This window comes from Polypterus senegalus, chromosome 6 (assembly GCF_016835505.1).
Source record: "Polypterus senegalus isolate Bchr_013 chromosome 6, ASM1683550v1, whole genome shotgun sequence".
In the NCBI taxonomy this organism is placed as follows: domain Eukaryota; kingdom Metazoa; phylum Chordata; class Cladistia; order Polypteriformes; family Polypteridae; genus Polypterus; species Polypterus senegalus.
This window is the reverse complement of record NC_053159.1, coordinates 36,120,317-36,139,127: the sequence shown is the minus strand read 5'-3', so window position 1 is coordinate 36,139,127 and position 18,811 is coordinate 36,120,317. Positions and strand designations below refer to the sequence as shown.

The 18,811-nt window shown below is 39.4% G+C and overlaps 1 protein-coding gene across 4 annotated transcripts in view; it reads left to right on the top strand.

Moving 5' to 3' along the window:
- Positions 1-18,811, top strand: part of ccdc30 (coiled-coil domain containing 30) — a 95,494-nt gene that overhangs the window by 21,703 nt on the left and 54,980 nt on the right. The window contains exons 2-9 of one of the 4 annotated variants that reach the window (XM_039755817.1): positions 732-822; positions 937-1,119; positions 1,216-1,336; positions 1,771-1,961; positions 6,068-6,157; positions 6,728-6,811; positions 8,580-8,730; positions 11,614-11,685. In XM_039755817.1, coding sequence (XP_039611751.1) covers positions 820-822; positions 937-1,119; positions 1,216-1,336; positions 1,771-1,961; positions 6,068-6,157; positions 6,728-6,811; positions 8,580-8,730; positions 11,614-11,685 — 895 coding nt within the window. In that variant the 5' untranslated portion in view covers positions 732-819. Of the gene's footprint in view, positions 1-147; positions 294-731; positions 823-936; positions 1,120-1,215; positions 1,337-1,770; positions 1,962-6,067; positions 6,158-6,727; positions 6,812-8,579; positions 8,731-11,613; positions 11,686-18,811 lie in introns of all 4 variants that reach the window. The other 3 variants (XM_039755815.1, XM_039755816.1, XM_039755818.1) reach the window with 3 other exon arrangements.

Here is an 18,811-nt window from a genome sequence, read left to right as displayed (position 1 = left end):
TGTCCGTGTCACTTGAAGCTCTATAGGTCATGGAGGTGGGCGTCCATTGAGTCTGGATCTCCTGCCCATACATAGCCTTCTTCCTAGTTGCTGGAGTTGTACTCCCTCGTTGCCGAGCACATGTTGTTTCTTTGCCGCCAAATGCAGGGTTCAGATTACAACAATTGGTTGGGGCGTGTCTCTGTTGGCTCTTGTCAAGTGCAGCAGGACAGTTCTCATGGAAACACATGCAGCACAAGAAAAGTGAAACCGGGCAGTCAATGGACAGCTCAGCAATGCCGGAGACCTTCTCAGTAAGTCCTCTCTTTTAATTACTTCTGTTCTAATTTGCTTGAAATCTGCACTTGTTTTAACAGTTCTCTGTAGAATTGTATCGGTGAGGTGATTTGCAAGTCCCAGTGAGATTTGCTGCTGCTCTGTGCCAGTAAGTGAGGGAGTGTGCTGCAAAGCCTCAAGCGTCTAGTGCCCTGATGTTCATTATAAAGGAAGGCATGGAAGCTGCATGCAATCAGAAGTGTGGCATGTAGGCTCCAAAGTGGGAAAACTTTGGTATATAAAATAAAGTTAGTGAAGCTCTGCATCAACATGCATATTAAAAGAAAAAAAAGGTTAAACATATTTACTGTACATACTGACAAGGAAAGAAGGTAAATAACCTTTAACCTTTTTTTTTCTTTTTAAACATTCTTATAGACCTAATCATAAAATCCTCACACCCATTCCTTTTCTAGAACTGCTGTCCATGTGGTCATTGGCATGCCAGTTCTCTGAGGGTGTAATCCCATTACCATACCAGAATACTTCCCCCGATGTAGTATAATGGTCAGTATGGTTGCAACCTAGTTAAAGGCAAGGAGGGCTAACCCTTCACTTGCCATAGGAGTTAATTGAAACCAACGTGCATTCAGAAAGTCACTAAAGCTCTATTTCTTTCAGGAGAGAGCGGAACTGAATGACATCATTCAGCGGCTGAAGAAGGATGGCTTTGATCCAGGAGCCACAGCTGATGAGCGTCTCCGACATCTGTGGCGCTTGTATCTGCGATGTGAAGGCAGCTTGCTGTCTGTCACCAAAGATCTGGAGATGCTACGCTCACAGCAAGATGCTGAGATGAAGGAGGTAAGTGGGCAATGGCCAGCTCAAGGTGCTAGTCCACAGTGCCAAGCCCTACGTGTCCAACAAATCACCTGCTATAACGGAATGACTTCCTTCTAGGTGGAGAGCTATGTGGAGCACATTCGTAACCTGTCAGAGGAGAGGGAGACGCTGACAGCAGAGTATGAGCGAGACAACGAGCAGCTCAGGATTGACCTGCAGCAGCTGCGTCTTGAACGGGGTGAGTAATTTGTTGTTGGCTGCAAGCAACATTCGTGGAATGTCCTTTAATCCTCAGCTGTCATTAAGAGGCTTGTATACATTGAATGGCAGCTTGGGCAAACGAAAAAGATGGCAAACTAGCCTAATTTTATATAGCATGGAAAGCATGACCAGTAGGGCACAGATCTCACATTTTCCAGCTTCTTACCTCATGTCCACCTTGTTCATTCTTGGACTTTATTGTAAGCAGCTACTTAGTAGCTGTACCTGGATGATAGAAAAGCCACTCACAAATGAGCTTTACATAAAACTGAAAGGAGACAACCTTCTCAAACATGCTTTAATTTAAGGGTAGTGGAGTAGAACTGCAAATTGTCCACATGAGAACTGAAAATTAATTTCATACCATGATTGCATTTTGGGGGGTTGAACTCATTTGTGTTTTCTATACAGAAGCCCAGATGAAGGAGGTTGAGGAGATGCTGGACCAGGAAGGCCTGGCTGACATTGCTCATAGCAGCCCCAGTGAACAGATTGCCTACCTGCTAGTAGAGAGGGCCACTTTGCTGGAGAAGCTGGAGAATGCAGAGGGCAAGCTTGACTCCCAGAGTTACACAGGCAGTGTGCGAGAAGTGCATCTACAGGTACCTTTGAACTTTGAAGGGGAGTCTGGGCCTCACCCTGCAATACTCCTCTACCTGGGGTTTTCCCCGAATGTGAGCAATGACTTTGGTATGTGGGGTTTGAATGTGACTGTTCTGAACATCTACACATAGTGATATTATTGTGGGGTTAGTTGAACTTGCCAGGCTTGGTGAGGGTTGGCCTTCACTCCAATAGATGCACACACAGACCTAATCCACTTCAGCACTGATTACGAGTAGAGATGACACAATCTTTCAGTTTTTGTATTTGATACTTGATACCATGCAAAAATTTGATACTCGATACCATGCAAAAATTGAAATCTCATTCAAAGGTATTTTTTTGAAAGTACCTCCATTATTCAAGTGAACAATATTGTGCCTTTTTCTGTATTAGATTATAAAAATATACAGTATGAATACTAATAGTAAAAGGTACTTAAACAGTGGTATGTCCATCACGTATCATTTAAATAAACTTGTATTGACATTTATAACTATCAAAATACAATGCAGGGCTTAAATTTTAACGTATGATAGAGACATCAGGATTCTCCCAGTACGGTAACAAATGGCAGCGTGGGGGATTTTATAATTAGGAGGATTTCAGCCTATGCTTTGTAAAGGATTATGGACTTTATTATTTATCATTATATCACTTTATCATTATGGACTGCCTGATTTATCTCACCATTGGTGCACATTTCAAATTTATTCTGTGACATTTTCCCTGTAGTATTTTAGAAATACTGATTAAAATCAATTCTAAAAATAAAAATTCAAATATTATTGTATCTGTACTGTTGAATTGATGAATTTCAAGATATTTTATTTTAAATAAACTCTTTAAAGCTGTTTTTGTAACAACATGCGTTTAAAGTCTTGTTTGTCAGAGAATCCCTCTGTTGGATTTGTAACATTTGCTACTGTAAGATTTTTAAGATTTATATTTTCAGCAGTAGCTAATTATAAAACAAATTACTAATAAGTAATATATACAGTAGCCGATGAGTCAAATTCTTTCAGTTTTTAAATGTGACAGAATCCTGGTGCTTTCATTTTCCAAATCTGTCCATCCTTTTTTTCCTGTGTGATATTATACATTAGTTTTACATTAATCCATTGTTCAGAACTCAAAGGAAACCCCATTTGTTGTGCCGTTTTCAAAGTATCTTATATGACTGGTAAGACTTTGTTGTTGCTTAGCCCGTGTCCTAATCCAGAATTAGAATATTAACTCGACCTGTTATGTAGCTGGTACAGTGCATTACATTTGCCAAAGTACCTTTTAAATATATATAACATGTTTGCTTTCACTACATTTGTCACATTTTAGAGGTTATACTAATGGACTTTATTTTGGCCTCAAAAAACAAACAAATGACACATATTTGGTATTTGCGTATTTGTATTTAGCAATGAACTATGCAGTTTTGCCCATCCTTTTGGCTTTTTTTAAATAATAATAAGCACAATTTCCCAAATCAAGAGCTGAAATTCTTCTGCCTCAAATAAAAACCATTTTCTACTGTGACAACTGCTGTTTTTCTTATTGCAATGCTGTATCATCCCCACATCCACCATTTTTATATGTAGTTTTTACTTGTTTCATCCTACATGTACATGTCAGTAGAGTGTTGTACCGTGTTAGCCATAGATTGATACAGGAGAACATAGGGTGAAATGACTCCTTTTATTTGGGTTAGGGTTAGGGTTAGGGCCTTAGCTGCCTCGAAAGCTTGAATTTGTAATCTGTTTAGTTAGGCAATAAAAGGTGTCATTTCACCCTATGTTCTCCTACATGTATTATTGTACTTTTCGGAGTAATTTGTCTACTTGCAGTCACTTGTGAATGCAGTACTGGCTTTCACGTGGTATTACCAATACTATGCAAAAGCTAGTATCGTTACGTTTTGGGAACGTTGGTATTGACATGGTACCGAAGAATCAATTTATGTGATATTTTTTATTATGAATGACTTTCTGCATAGCCTATCCCTCCTCAGTACTCCATATGGAGACTCACTAGCTTTTATGTAAGCAGGACACAAGATAGCGCTGAATATAACCCAGTCATAAAGGCTGACACATGTAGATCCCCAAGAATAACTTGGATACATAGAGGCTGATACACCTTGGGCAATATCACTTACCTGCCATTACTCCCACCATGCTGTCCTGTACAGGTGGAGTCCTATCTCATACTGCTACCCCTGTGAGAAAGAAAGTCACATCCCACACCAGGTGCCCTGTATCTGCTTCATCTGTACATTTTGATTGGCTAAAAAAAAAGAACAGAAATGTGCAGAAATAATGCACCCAAAATGATATTTTGTTATATGCTACATTCCCCCCACAGTCTGTACCAATGGCAGAGAAAAATTATTAATATCATATTTTATGCAGAAAGGAGACAACAAAGTTTCTGATCCAGTATGTGCCTATGGTGACCAATGTGTATGATTGGATGACATGGCTTGACATGTGGATTGTGCAACATAAGTAATGTGAGATTTTATCACGGAAAGTTTTGATATTGTTTGCTGTTGTCCAGAGTTAGTCACCATAGACACTAATTCATCAGAAACTTTATCTCCATTCTGCATGAAAACATGAGAATATATTTTTTCTCAGTAGTCACCAAAAACTACATGGGGTAGGTAATGTATAAAATATTATTCTTGTATGGAGTATTCCTTTAAAAGCAAACCAGTATTTATTAAATATAGAATAATAGCAGAAGAAAAAATATAAATGCAACAAATTATAGAAAATATAAAAGAGTAGTTTATAAATAGACTGAATGTAAAGCCCTAATAAAATTACACCTTGCTTTAAAGTTCAAAAGCGAAAACAATACTTTTCATAAAGATAGGAAACTGAAGATGAGTGGAAAAGTGTGCCATCAGCGTCGGAGAAAGTGTGTTGTGATTTAGCAGTCAGACTAATGGAAGGAAGACATCTTTGATATCCAGATGGATTATTTCTCAGCTAGAATGTAATTTTTTTCTCTTATTGAATGGAGTTTTTCTCTGTCTGATGTCACTGTTGTCTCTCCCGTGGGCAATCCATTCTTTATGCCAAAAGTTCCATGTAAGTCTTGATACCTTGTGATATTACGTGCAGATAAATGGCTAGATAACTGGATGCTTATGGATAGCTTGCTTGTCAGAGAGGCTTTGATCACAAAAATATGTGCAAAACAATTTATATTGTCTAAGTGCTATCTCTATGCTATCAGTTTCCTTACAGCTGACAATTAAATTATAGACTGTCTGGTCAATCTATCCTAAGATTATAATATGAGGTATACACTTAGATAACATAAGGGAAAAAAATTCAGACGTGAGTGTCAGTAGGCTTTGCACCCTGGAAACCAAGTTGCCTGAACTATTGTATAACATTTCAGTAGTTATTTAGTGCTCTGATGCTGATCTTTCTGATCATAAAATAGGTTATTACAATAGCAATTGACGAGAAGAATTCATAATTAATTGTAGAATTATGGTATTTGAGAGTTTCTCTAGAGTGCCTCTTTCTCTTGTTCGATTTGGCTGAAAAACCAGTCATTATATCGTCATATCATAACAGACTTAAGTTTCAAGTTTGGTATTTTTCCGTCCAGCTGTTTTAGCTCTAGGCCATCCTCAAGAAATTGTGACATACAGACAGACACACAGCCATCATTGTGATATCGATGTTTTCGGTAACAGTAACGTCGAGATCCATCGAAAACCGGAGATCGAAATTTTTGATGCACCTAAAGCTTTCACTCCCCCCCCCATAGACGATAGGAAAATATTAATGGAATTCAAACAGTTTCCCATAGCATGGCTCTTCATGAACATTTCTGAGTAAAGTCCCATAGAGTTCATTTACAGTACCATCACAGTCTGTCTGAGCAAAAACTTGTCAATAAGTGCAACTTGCTTTTAATGGCGTGCCCGCATACCCCCCACCAAAATGATGAGTGTCCATTCCACAACAGATGTAAGACCTGCTGCAATGCCTCCTTATGTTCTCAAACGCTACACCACCAGCTGCTTTTCTAATTTTTGCGACTGCCCGACATAATTTTCTTAAGCATGTCTTTCTTTTGCATTCAGGAAGAACTAGACCAGATTCGGCAAACTTTAGAAGAGGAACTGCGGCAGCAGAGGGAATCCATGCAGCGAACCAAAGAAACTATGAACAAGGTGGGGCATTAGAGTGAGATCTTAGAAAACCATCAAGGCTCCAGGGGCAGGGGATCTGTTTGTGCCCAACTTATTAGGGTTTGGAAAGCCAGTCTAAGAAATGAAAGGACTATATGAATACGGCAAGGTGCCAGGTATGACAGCTAGGCAAGCCAATTCGTGACACTGCCATCTGGCAATCAAAGTTATAAATTTAACTTGTAATCTTTAATTCAATCAAGCTGTCTGAACTGGAGCAATTTAGATGCACGGTCTGAAAGCTTTATTCCAAAAGGAAAAGCAGAGAGAGAGTGACTGGGAAAGTGTTTTTTTTATTTTCTGGTGAGAGACTACTGCACTGCTTCCAAAATTCAGCTTTTCTGTGCAAGTGCCATGTATTTTCCATGTATGGCAGGGTTTTCACGGGATCGGCCTCCATGTGGCTGCTGGTCCTGTCAGTAATTTTTTGTAGAAGACTCTGCTTTCCTAGGTTTAGGTGGGGTTTTGAGGGAATGACGGAAATTGTTGAGCTCGGGTGAGAACTTTACTGAAACATTCATCTGACCTTATGCACCATTGTCTCTCCCTAAGGATTTGCAGGCCCCCAGCCAGAGCCCCTGGAAGAAGCTGTTCGGTGTGCACAGGGCAGCACAGAGTACCCACGCTGGTGCTCCCGTATGTCCATCTTCTCCTGACTTCTGCACGGGGAAAGGTGGGAAGGTGGGGACAGAACAGTGTGTGACAGGCAAAGTAGCACAGTGTGTGCAGAGCTCAGTCTCCAATAGCTGACCTGGGTGTCCATCTAGATGATGTGGCTCTGCCTTACTTGAAAGCATTGCCATCCTGTCTGGGCATAGTGCTGGCATTGCAAAGCAGCCTCCATTATGTCTTAACTGGGAGAGCCTGCACTCTGTCTTTGTCTGCTGCGATCATGTATTGACCCCAGCCTTGTACAGCTAACCCTGAAACACTGATTAACTCTCTTGCATGTCTTTTTCACATGACTAACAGGTTTTCACATATCTGAGAGATAAAGCAGCAGCAACTGGAGCAGCTGGGTTGGTGATGGGGCAAACCCGGCTTGCTTGACATCACATAAATTCTCTTCACATTATGTTTTGTCTGAGTGGGAGCTTGTAATTCAGTTGAATTGTGCTGATGTCATTAATGACTTTGCAACTATTAACGTTTGGAGGTGTATTCTGTAACAAATTATTGCAATAAGATAGGCCCTGCTATTTACGGTATTTATTTTACATGATTTTAAAAGGGTGTTTCGTTGCATTTGGTTTGCACAGTTAAAAACACAAGCTGATCATTTTTTGCATTTGGCATGAAATGTAAAAAAAGTACATGCTGGTAATATTTTGCATTTCAGCTGAAATGTTACATAATATATGGTTAGAATGTTTTCCATTTGATTTGTAATGGTATAAAATGCACATTGATAATATTCTGTTAGAAATGGTGTTGTTAAATGGCTAATGTTGATGAGGGGTTCATTTGTGCAGTTCAATGTCAGGACCCTGACACATAACAGCTCCCCTATTTGCGGGGTGACAGGCAAAGCAGCACAGTGTGTGGAGAGCTCAAACTCCAATAGCTGACCTGGGTGTCCATCTAGATAATGTCGATCTGCCTTACTTGAAAGCATTGCCATCCTGTCTGGACAGAGTGTTTTGGCATTGCAAAGCAGCTTCCATTAAGACCTAACTGGGAGAGCCAGCATCTGTCTTTGTCTGCTGCTATTATGTATTGACCCCAACCTCATACAGCTAACCCTGAAACACTGATTAACTCTCTTGCATGTTTCCAGTCTTTTTCACATGACTAATGGGGCTTCACATATATGAGAGACACAGCAGCAGCAGCAGGGTCCGTGATGGGACAAACCTGGCTTGCGTGACGTCACATAAATTCTCTTCACATTATGTCATGGCCACCTCCGTGCTTTTTTTGTTTACCATGGCACACATTTGTTCACGTTATTTGCATTGCATTCAGACTCATATTAACAGTCCAGACTCCCAGAGTGCTGGAAGTCCACTTTTGGCCAAAGGCCCACTTCCCAGACTTCATATTTCCTAAAGCGCTCTCCTTCACAAAAGCCTAACAGCTTATACCAAAAAGGTGACCTCATTCTTATGCCTCAGCCACTCTCTTTCAGACTTCCCCATCTCCAGGGCCTGACTTTTCATTGTTGGCCATGTAGTGAGGAAACATTGCCACAGCATTTCAAAAAGGCTCAATCAAATTTTTACAGCCACTCCGTTTTCAAGCCAGCTTTGGACTAATCCATGGTAGACGTGTTGCGGCCCTGGCTCTGCTTTTATGTCACACGCTTTCTTAGCAGCTCCTGGGTGACCTCTGTCCTGCCTGCGTCCCTGTAACCTAACACTGCTCTCCTGCCACCCCTCACCTACCTCATGCACTCCTGTCACAGACGTATGATGACGAGTTAAGCAGTGAGCGACGGCTCCGTGAGCGGCTCGAGAGAGACTTGGATGAGGCGGCACGCCGGTTGTCCATGGCACATGAAGAGATCCGCAGGCTCACTGATGAGCTCGACATTCTCAGGAAGGCACATCAAAACGGTAAGCTCAAGTTCTTATGGGTACAAGAGTAATTTTACAGCATCAACCATACATATGAAGCCTCTTAAAGGGAAAGTGAGGTGGAAATGCTTCAGCTATGGCTCCTTTGTACTTAGTGCCCAGCCAGAAAACATTCTGGCAACCTTGGCATAACCTCGGGCAAATGACGAGAAGTACCTAGGCTCAGTTTACTTGATGGTATATGTGTAGAGATTTATAGCATCGTAGTATAACTTGTGCAGACTACCGTGAAATTTTTGCTCCAACCAACGTGCAATACATTACCCCCTCTCTTCGGTGCCATGGTTCCCGAGTATAGCAACCTTACCTTGAAGTTTTTGTTGAGGGATTGATTCAGAAAAGCTCCCACCACATAATTTAAATTTACATTTAAATAATATAAAACATTTTTTTAATTACCAGGAAGAGTTGAACAAACAGAAAATACAGTTAACACTTTTGGAGCCACGGTTACCAAAGGTTAGGGTGTGGTTTGGGGGTCAGGTTGTTGGAGGGAGACAGAAAATCAGAAAAACTTGTTGTAAGCCCCTGGGCCTAGAACCTCTGTTGTGGATATTGTTACTGATAGCGACACCTGCTTGGGGCTACAGAAGGCGAGTATAATAACTTGAACCATTGTACAAAATCAGCTCCCTGTTTCTAGTGTCCCACTGCTCATCATAGGACAAAAATGACCTCCCACAACAGTCTGAATCCATTAGAAATTACTTACGCACAATGATGTAGAGAGAAAAACTGAGCAGTTCTGTCTGAGTAGGAGCTTGTGATTCAAGTGAATTGTGCTGATGTCATTAATTACTTTGTAACTGTGATTGTTTAAAGGTGAATTCTGTAAAAAAAAATATTGCAATAAGATAGTCCTTGTTATTAACTATATTTAATTTAATCTACATGATTTTAAATCATGTATTTTGTTGCATTTGATTTGCACCATTAAAAACACAAGCTGATAATCTTTTGCATTTGGCATGAAATGTAAAAATACAAAAAATAAGTACATGCTGGTAATATTTTGCATGTTGGCTGAAATGATATATACAGGTGCCGGTCATAAAATTAGAATATCATGACAAAGTTGATTTATTTCAGTAATTCCATTCAAAAAGTGAAACTTGTATATTAGATTCATTCATTACACACAGACTGATGTATTTCAAATGTTTATTTCTTTTAAATTTGATGATTATAACTGACAACTAATGAAAGTCCCAAATTCAGTATCTCGGAAAATTAGAATATCAATTAAGACCAATGCAAAAAAAAGATTTTTAGAAATGTTGGCCAACTGAAAGGTATGAACATGAAAAGTATGAACATGTACAGCACTCAATATTTAGTCGGGGCTCCTTTGGCCTGGATTACTGCAGCAATGCGGCGTGGCATGGAGTCGATCAGTCTCTGGCACTGCTCAGGTGTTATGAGAGCCCATGTTGCTCTGATAGTGGCCTTCAGCTCTTCTGAATTGTTGGGTCTGGCGTATTGCATCTTCCTCTTCACAATACCCCATAGATTTTCTATGAGGTTAAGGTCAGGCGAGTTTGCTGGCCAATCAAGAACAGGGATACCATGGTCCTTAAACCAGGTACTGGTAGCTTTGGCACTGTGTGCAGGTGCCAGGTCCTGTTGGAAAATGAAATCTGCATCTCCATAAAGTTCGTCAGCAGCAGGAAGCATGAAGTGCTCTAAAACTTCCTGGTAGACGGCTGCGTTGACCTTGGACCTCAGAAAACACAATGGACCAACACCAGCAGATGACATGGCACCCCAAACTGACTGTGGAAACTTTACACTGGATCTCAAGCAACGTGGATTCTGTGCCTCTCGTCTCTTCCTCCAGATTCTGGGACCTTGATTTCCAAACGAAATGCAAAATTTACTTTCATCAGAGAACATAACTTTGGACCACTCAGCAGCAGTTTTGTCTTTAGCCCAGGCAAGGGCGCTTCTGACGTTGTCTCTTGGTCAAGAGTGGCTTGACACAAGGAATGCGACAGCTGAAACCCATGTCTTGCATACGTCTGTCTGTGGTGGTTCTTGAAGCACTGACTCCAGCTGCAGTCCACTCTTTGTGAATCTCCCCCACAGTTTTGAATGGGTTTTGTTTCACAATCCTCTCCAGGGTGCGGTTATCACTATTGCTTGCACACTTTTTTCTACCACATCTTGTCCTTCCCTTCGCCTCTCTATTAATGTGGTGGACACAGAGCTCTGTGAACAGCCAGCCTCTTTAGCAATGACCTTTTGTGTTTTGTCCTCCTTGTGCAAGGTGTCAATGGTCATCTTTTGGACAACTGTCAAGTCAGCAGTCTTCCCCATGATTGTGTAGCCTACAGAACTAGACTGAGAGACCATTTAAAGGCTTTTGCAGGTGTTTTGAGTTAATTAGCTGATTAGAGTGTGGCACCAGGTGTCTTTAATATTGAACCTTTTCACAATATTCTAATTTTCCAAGATACTGAATTTGGGACTTTCATTAGTTATCAGTTATAATCATCAAAATTAAAAGAAATAAACATTTGAAATACATCAGTCTGTGTGTAATGAATGAATCTAATATACAAGTTTCACTTTTTGAATGGAATTACTGAAATAAATCAACTTTGTCACGGTATTCTAATTTTATGACCGGCATCTGTAATATATGTTTAGAATTCATTCCATTTGGTTTGTAATGCTATAAAACACACATTGATAATATTCTGTTAGAAATAGTGTTGTTAAACTGAGGGGCCCATTAGTACAGTTCTGTCCCAGACCCCTGACACGTACAACAGCTCCCCAGTTTGGAAGTTTTTGAATTAGTCTGTAGGCCACATACTGTGTTCTTATTTTATACATTTATTCAAAATGTCTTCATTCCAGACCCAGAAGTGCTGAAGGCTCAACAGGAGGCAGACCGTCTGAGAGAAGAGGTGAAAAAATTAAAAGATGCAGGTGAGTGTTTATCAGTGTGCATCTCATATATCACCTATTGTGCAGATGACCATCGTGAAAAAGGAATCGCTCCTTATGATCAGTCTCAATGAATGAATAGTGGGCCCTTTACTCGACTGTGCTATTTCACATGTAAATTGGACAACCGTGTACTTTTCTAGGGGCGCCGCGAAAACTTTTGTAAAATATTTAAAATTGCTAGTGTTTTTGAACTTTTGGTTGATTAAAAAGATAATGTTTAAAAAATATATATTTTATGTTGGAAAAACAGATGACGGAACACTTACGGAAATGAAGTCTAAGAAACGCGAGAGACTTCGAATGATCGACAAGGAAATGCGCGTCTGTCTTTCGAAAATTGATCCTCGCATCAATCTCATATGTGCTGAAAAACAATCTCAACGTTCACATTAATTAAAATTAAGATTTATCCTTTGATTCCTTTCTTAATAAAATGTCTTTCAAACTTGTAAAATTAACTGTAACGATTGTCCATAGAGTGTGTCGTCACGACTTTATTTATGGGCAGTCCCTTAGGTGCGCCGCGAAAGAAAATCTTTGGACTTAGTGCACCGCAACTCGAAAAAGGTTGCCTTTCACTGGCTTACATTATAAAATGAACTTTTAAAACCATGGTTGGTTGTCAGTGTTTTAGGCTAGATGTCATCACATGTCTAGAATATTGTATTGCATAGGCCATTATAAGAATATTTACACCGTCATTATTCTGCAGAGCCTACCCATGAATGCAGAAATGTTGTTAAGTATGGTAGCTCAGTATTTAACATTGCTTCCTCCTAGTGTGTGGATCCTGGTTTAATTCCAGACATTGATGCTCTCATTTTTGCGACTGGACACTCTCCACATGTCGTTATGAGTTCCTTCCACTGTCCAAAGGTTCATTTTCAGATCACCCTAAAATGACCCCATGTGGATGATTGTGTAAGACCAACCTGTGATGGACTGGAGCTCCATCCTAGATTGGTTCCTTTCATCCTGCAGTTGCTGCTAGAATAGACTCGGGTTCTTTGCTGCCTTTTGCTGGACAAACTGACCTCATGAAATTGTCTGCTGGCCACTGAAATATTGTGGATTGCAAACTTGTGCTGGATTCCACTCTGGGATTGAACATCTCATATAGGTCAGAAAAGTGGCTTTAACGGTTCCCAGACATGAAGTGTGTTTGCAAAGTGATGCTTGTCCTTTTATAAGTCTGTGATTGTGCTTATGCATTTATCTGTGTATGGTGTTTTCGTGATATCAATATAGACAAGTCTGTTTGGAGAGCTGTCTAGACTGATATTGAAATAATCTTCTGTCTGCTTGCACCAGTGCCTACTTGCATCCATGGAAATTATGAATTGTCTTTTAAGGAGCAATGCTTAGTTTGAAAACAATTCAGTTTCAAGGTAACTGACATGAACATTCTTTTTTGTTATCCATTCCATCCATCTATTTTCATGCCCATTTAATTCAATTTAGCGTTGTTGGGTCGAAACCCTGACCTGGCAGCATTGGCTGCTCTTCAGTAACCAGCACTGAACTGGACCCTGGCCCTTCACAAAGCTCAGTCACATACATACCTACAAACCAATGTAGAGTTATCAATTAGTGTGACGCTCGCATTCCTGTAGTGTGTAAGGAGTACTTGTTTTTATTTATTTTAGATAATTCTACAGTATGGTGAAATGTGATTATCTTTGAACAGCAAAATGTGTATAAAATACTTTTATTTGGGCATATCAGACAAATTTGTAGGATTTTCTTATGAGACACAATTATGGATTTCCTTGGGTCCTGCTTAATACTTACTGTAGTTTACAGATATACCTGTAATGAATAGAGTGAAGTTTTTCTGGGTAGTGGTACCCTTATTGACCAGTAGGGGACAGTACCATCACACAGCAGACATTAATTCAAAACCCATAGGTAATAATATAAGCTCTATTTGCAGGGTTTGAGGTACCCCATTATGTTGTAACCGCACAGGTGTACTGGTGAGGACAGCCAATCTAACGCTCACCATTACACTTCTATATTGAGGCTCTATGGTACTGCTAGGAGAGACCTACCTACAGTATATGACACCAGAGACTGATAGTATCAGCCAGGACCTCAGAAGTGCTTACGGCAGGGTAACCAGAATTTGGTTGGGGCATTATATATTAGGATTTTGCTTCCTTTGTTCGATTTAGATTGAGGGAACGTTGTGACAGTTCACAGATAAAATGGTCTAGTTCCATCAAATACTCTCTAATTTCCGTGCTTGTCATTTTACTCGTACTAGTGAAAGAAATCTTTCATTTTGTGTAATGGTTGCGGTAAACTTCCACAGAAGCCACTCGGAGTCAATTGGGCTTGTGAGGTTCGTCCAAAAATGAGCCAATACAAAAAGAATAAATAAATATAGTGTTCAAAATGCCGGACACATGCATCATTTTCAAAACATTAACCGAACAGTGTTTTTTTTTTTAATGTATTTTTCTGAATACGCTTTTGTTAATTAATTTCAGGTTTTTATAGTTTACTAAAAATGTCGTTTCAGTCAACATATTTAGACTTTGACTTTATATATTCAGAAATGACTTTATATACTCCGATGTTGACTTTATATAATCAGGAATGACTTTATAAATTCCGACGCTGACTTTATATACTCAGGTTTAACTTTATATATTCGGAAATGACTTTATATATTCAAGTTTTGACTTTATATATTCCAGCGCTGACTTTATATATTCAGAAACAAGTTTTGACTTTGTATATACCGACGCTGACTTTATATATTAAAGTTTTGACTTTATATATTCAGAAACAAGTTTTGATATCAAGTTTTGACTTTATATACAAGTTTTGACTTTATATATTCAGCTGACTTTATATATTCCAGCGCTGACTTTATATATTCTTTATATATTTGGGAATTATATATTCCAGTGCTGACTTTATATATTCCAGCGCTGACTTTATATATTCAGAAACAAGTTTTGACTTTATATATACCGACGCTGACTTTATAGGCTTGGGATCAACAGTACAGAGTAACAGGGAGTGTGGAAGAGATGTGAAGAAGAGAGGGCAGGCAGGGTGGTGTGGGTGGAGAAGAGTGTCAGGAGTGATTTATGACAGACGGGTACCAGCAGGAGTGAAATGGAAGGCCTATAAGACGGGAGTGAGACCAGCTGTTATATGGACTGGAGACGGTGGCACTGACCAGAAAGCAGGAGACCGAGCTGGAGGTGGCAGAGTTAAAGATGGGTATTCCAGTGGAATAAGCCAATAAACGTGATTATTTCTAGGATGTATTTTCTTTAACAGGGCAGTTGTAAGCCTTTTTACATCAGTGATGAAATGAATGGCCCTGTTCTACAGGTGCTGTGTTTTTCTCCTAAACACGTGCTTGTGTTCTATATACACATAATAATTGTAAAATAATACCTAAATAAATGAAAAACAAAAACTTCAAAAAATACATTAAGCTTACTAATAAAAAGAAAGACAGGTACTGTATAGAGATCCAAATGGGAGTGGGTTTACTTTATGTATATTCCAACATGGTGCCTAGGATAATATGCATGTTTGTTTATAGAGTCAAAGCTGCATAAAAATAAAAGTAAAATACAGAAGAAACCCTCAAAACAAAAACAAAATAAGACTGCCTAACATTTCCCTGTGAGCATTTTAAAAAAAGACATCTAGGCATAAAAGGTAATCATTGTGGCGGGATGTTTTGCAGTTTAGTTGGTCTTGGAAGGAGCTTTGCTGCCCTCTACTGCCAGTGAATTTTTGTTGCTACCTGGTTGATTGAAGTTATTTAAAGGCAATCCCAAATGGCACCAGTACCTAACATCTGCAGGAATGGCTCATTCATTCTTCCAGATCTACTTATTCCAATATAGGTTTCATCAAAGTCAATTTAGAATTGTCAGTCAATTTTAACCGCCTAGGCTGACCCGCCTTTTAAGGCAATTCAATATGTAGATCAATTTGAAATTTTATACAAACTCATTAATTTGGTTATATTGCATTTGAGCGGTATTACTTTAATACTCGTAGTTTCTGTTATTTTTGTGATGAAATTTAAACTTTTTTTCTATATTGAGGTCGCCCTTTTGAACCCACATGATATTTACTACGCGGTGAGGCATTTGTACTCCATCAATATTAATTATTTCCAGAGACATAATTTTGTCTATTTTTCCAGCGCATCGCGCACAAAAGCAAGGGAACAATGGGAGTACCGGAACTCTGCTCACATCATGTCGCTTCGTACCGCAAGCTGCAAGTAGTAAGTCTGTGATAAGCGGAATACCGCTACGCTTTCCACTCACGGGACGGAAGGAGAATCCCGACCACTTTTATATAGTAAGAAAGAAGAAGAAGATATCGCACAGTCTGGAGTAGAAAATCATCTTTTACCTGGAAAAACGAAACTACAAATCCCATCGCATTGCAAAATGGACGGGTCGTGTGTGAAACTCTGTGCCTGCGTAGCACTCACGGGACAGAAGGACAATCCCGACCGCTTTTATATAGAAGGATTACACGTGGAAAATTCGTGTGAATCTGAGAATTTAGTAAATCTATATAGTGACCACTCAGGGATTTGATTCCAGAGGTTTTTGTGCATCAAAGCAACCGCACCAATAAGAACGATAACAGACTTTATTTTATGTAATGTCTTGACTTGGCATATGCAGGAGAAGGGCTTTCAGTATATGCAAAGCCTTCTGCTTTCAGTCGTGCTCTAAGCCTATTTAAAATGCTTTCAGAGATGATATAACACTGCAGTCAAGTAGCACTGATTAAAATAGCTGTGTGAGAAACAAAGAGTAATCTAGTGGAAAATTCATTGAAAGAATGTAAACATTTAAACAACTGCAAATCACAAATGTCTGTATCAGAGCAAAAGCACAGTTGTTCCATCATGTACTGGTAAAGGACACAATCTGTCCAATCTCAGTTCATTTTCATTATCTGTGGGGCAGTATTGGAAACGAGCCACGACAACCTTCGACATAAATGATCTGTAAAAAAAGATTATGATAGCTAGGAGCTTGTGACAGACCGAGCTTCAGCACACCATGTAATTTGAAAACAACCTGTCACTGATATAACTAGTGCCAGAAGTGTAAAGAAGTTTTCTTACAATTAATTGTAATATTACTATTGTTATGTTGATGTGAATAATGTTTCTGTCATAATCATGCTGGAGACTGTGCACTACTTTTACAGGTGCATAGCAAAATTGTTAGTATTGAAATAGAACTTGCTGTGTTAATGTAAGCCTTAACAGTAATACTGTATTTATGTAAAGAGTATTTCCATACATTATGTGTTAATTTACACATAAAGTGGTGATTTTACTGTACTGTATGTAAAGGTTTTAAACAGGTTCTTGCTTTGTGATGCTGCTAAAATTTGTATCTAACACTACTTTCTTCAAGTCACTTACCTGTAAGCAGACTCATGTGGTGAGCGCCACTTCATCTTGAGTGGATTTGGGATTTTTAATTCATTTTACATCTGCCAAGCCTGTGCAAAATATTGTACTAAATTGTTAGCCTGAAAATTGTGTGCGTTGGAGGCATAATTATTTTAGGTGATGCCAATGCATAATTCTACAAAGCATATCGTGTATTAACTAAAGTCTAATATCACAGCAATTGTATAGCCAGGCCCATAAATATCTGGACAGTGACACAATTTTCATTATTTTACCTCTGTAAGCAACCACAATGTTTTTGAAATAAATCAATTCTGCTTTCATTTATGGGCTTGTATGAGCTGTTTAGGAATGACAATGAGATTTTTATACATGGTCCCACTATTTTCAGGGGCTCAAAAAGAATTTGGACAAACTAACATAATCATGAATGTAATAGTTTAATGTTGGGTTGGTTCCTGGCTGCCTGAAATCTGAACCCACAGCCATCTCCAAGTGCTGGGTTTCCACCCTAGTGATGCTTTGCCAGGCCTTTACTGTCACTCTCTTCAGTTGCTGCTTGTTCGCTGGACCTTCTACCACCAGTATGTCCAGTTGAGTTGAGGTCAGTGAACTGACTAGGCCTTTGAAGAATAATCCACTACTTTGTGTTGAAAATCCCTTGGTTTGCTTTCACAATATGTTTTGGCTCATTGTCCTTCTTTACTGTGATTTGCAGCATTTGGCTGAATTTGAGCAGATAGTATAGCCCTATACACTTAAGAATTCATCTTTCTACTTCTGCCACCAGTCATATCATCTATAAACACCAGTTTATTGTCAGCCATGTATGACCATACCATAATACTGCGTCAACCATGTTTGACAGATGATGTGGTATTCGTCACATCGTGAGCTGTTTCTTCTCTTCTCCATACTCTTCTCTTTCCAACATTCTGGTATATATTGATCTTAATTTCTTTTGACCAAAGAAATTTGTTCTGGAACAAAAACTGTTTTCTGGCAAAGTCTACAGTAATCTGTCCTTCCCATGCTTGAGGTTTACCAGTGGTTTGTACTTTGTGGTAAACCCTCTGTCTTCACTTTTATAAAGTCTTCTGTTGATTGTAGACCGTGGTAATGATCGGTCTACCTTCTGGAGAGTGTTCTTGGTTTGGCTAAATGTTGTGAAGGGGGTTCTTCTTCTCTAAGGAAAGAATTCTGCAGTCATCTAGCACAATTGTCTCCCATGATTGTCCAGGCCTTCTGGAGTTGCTGAGCCCACCAATGTGTTCCTTCTTTGTAAGAATGTACCAAATGGTTGATTTGACCACTCCTGGTGTTTCTGCCAACTCTCGAAAGGGTTTGCTTTGTTTCCTCAGCCTAATGATATCGTTTTACTTGCATGGACTGCTCTTTGGAGCTAATATTGAGAGTTCTTAGTGATAGCTTCATTTTCACCCATCAACGCTGAGAGTGTGGCCTTTAGTGAGTACTGTGTTTTGATTGGTGAATCGTCAGTAGAGTGCATGTTAATCTTCGGCCTTCTGTCTTCATAGGTAGTACCATCAGATACAGACTCCTTAGATGATGATGATGAGTTCGGGGCTTCTTGAATTAAAATAGATGCTTGATGCAGTCATTTTGGTCGGTTTTTCGCACTGATATGCCATGGCCTTGCACAGTCATAACTTTGAGCCT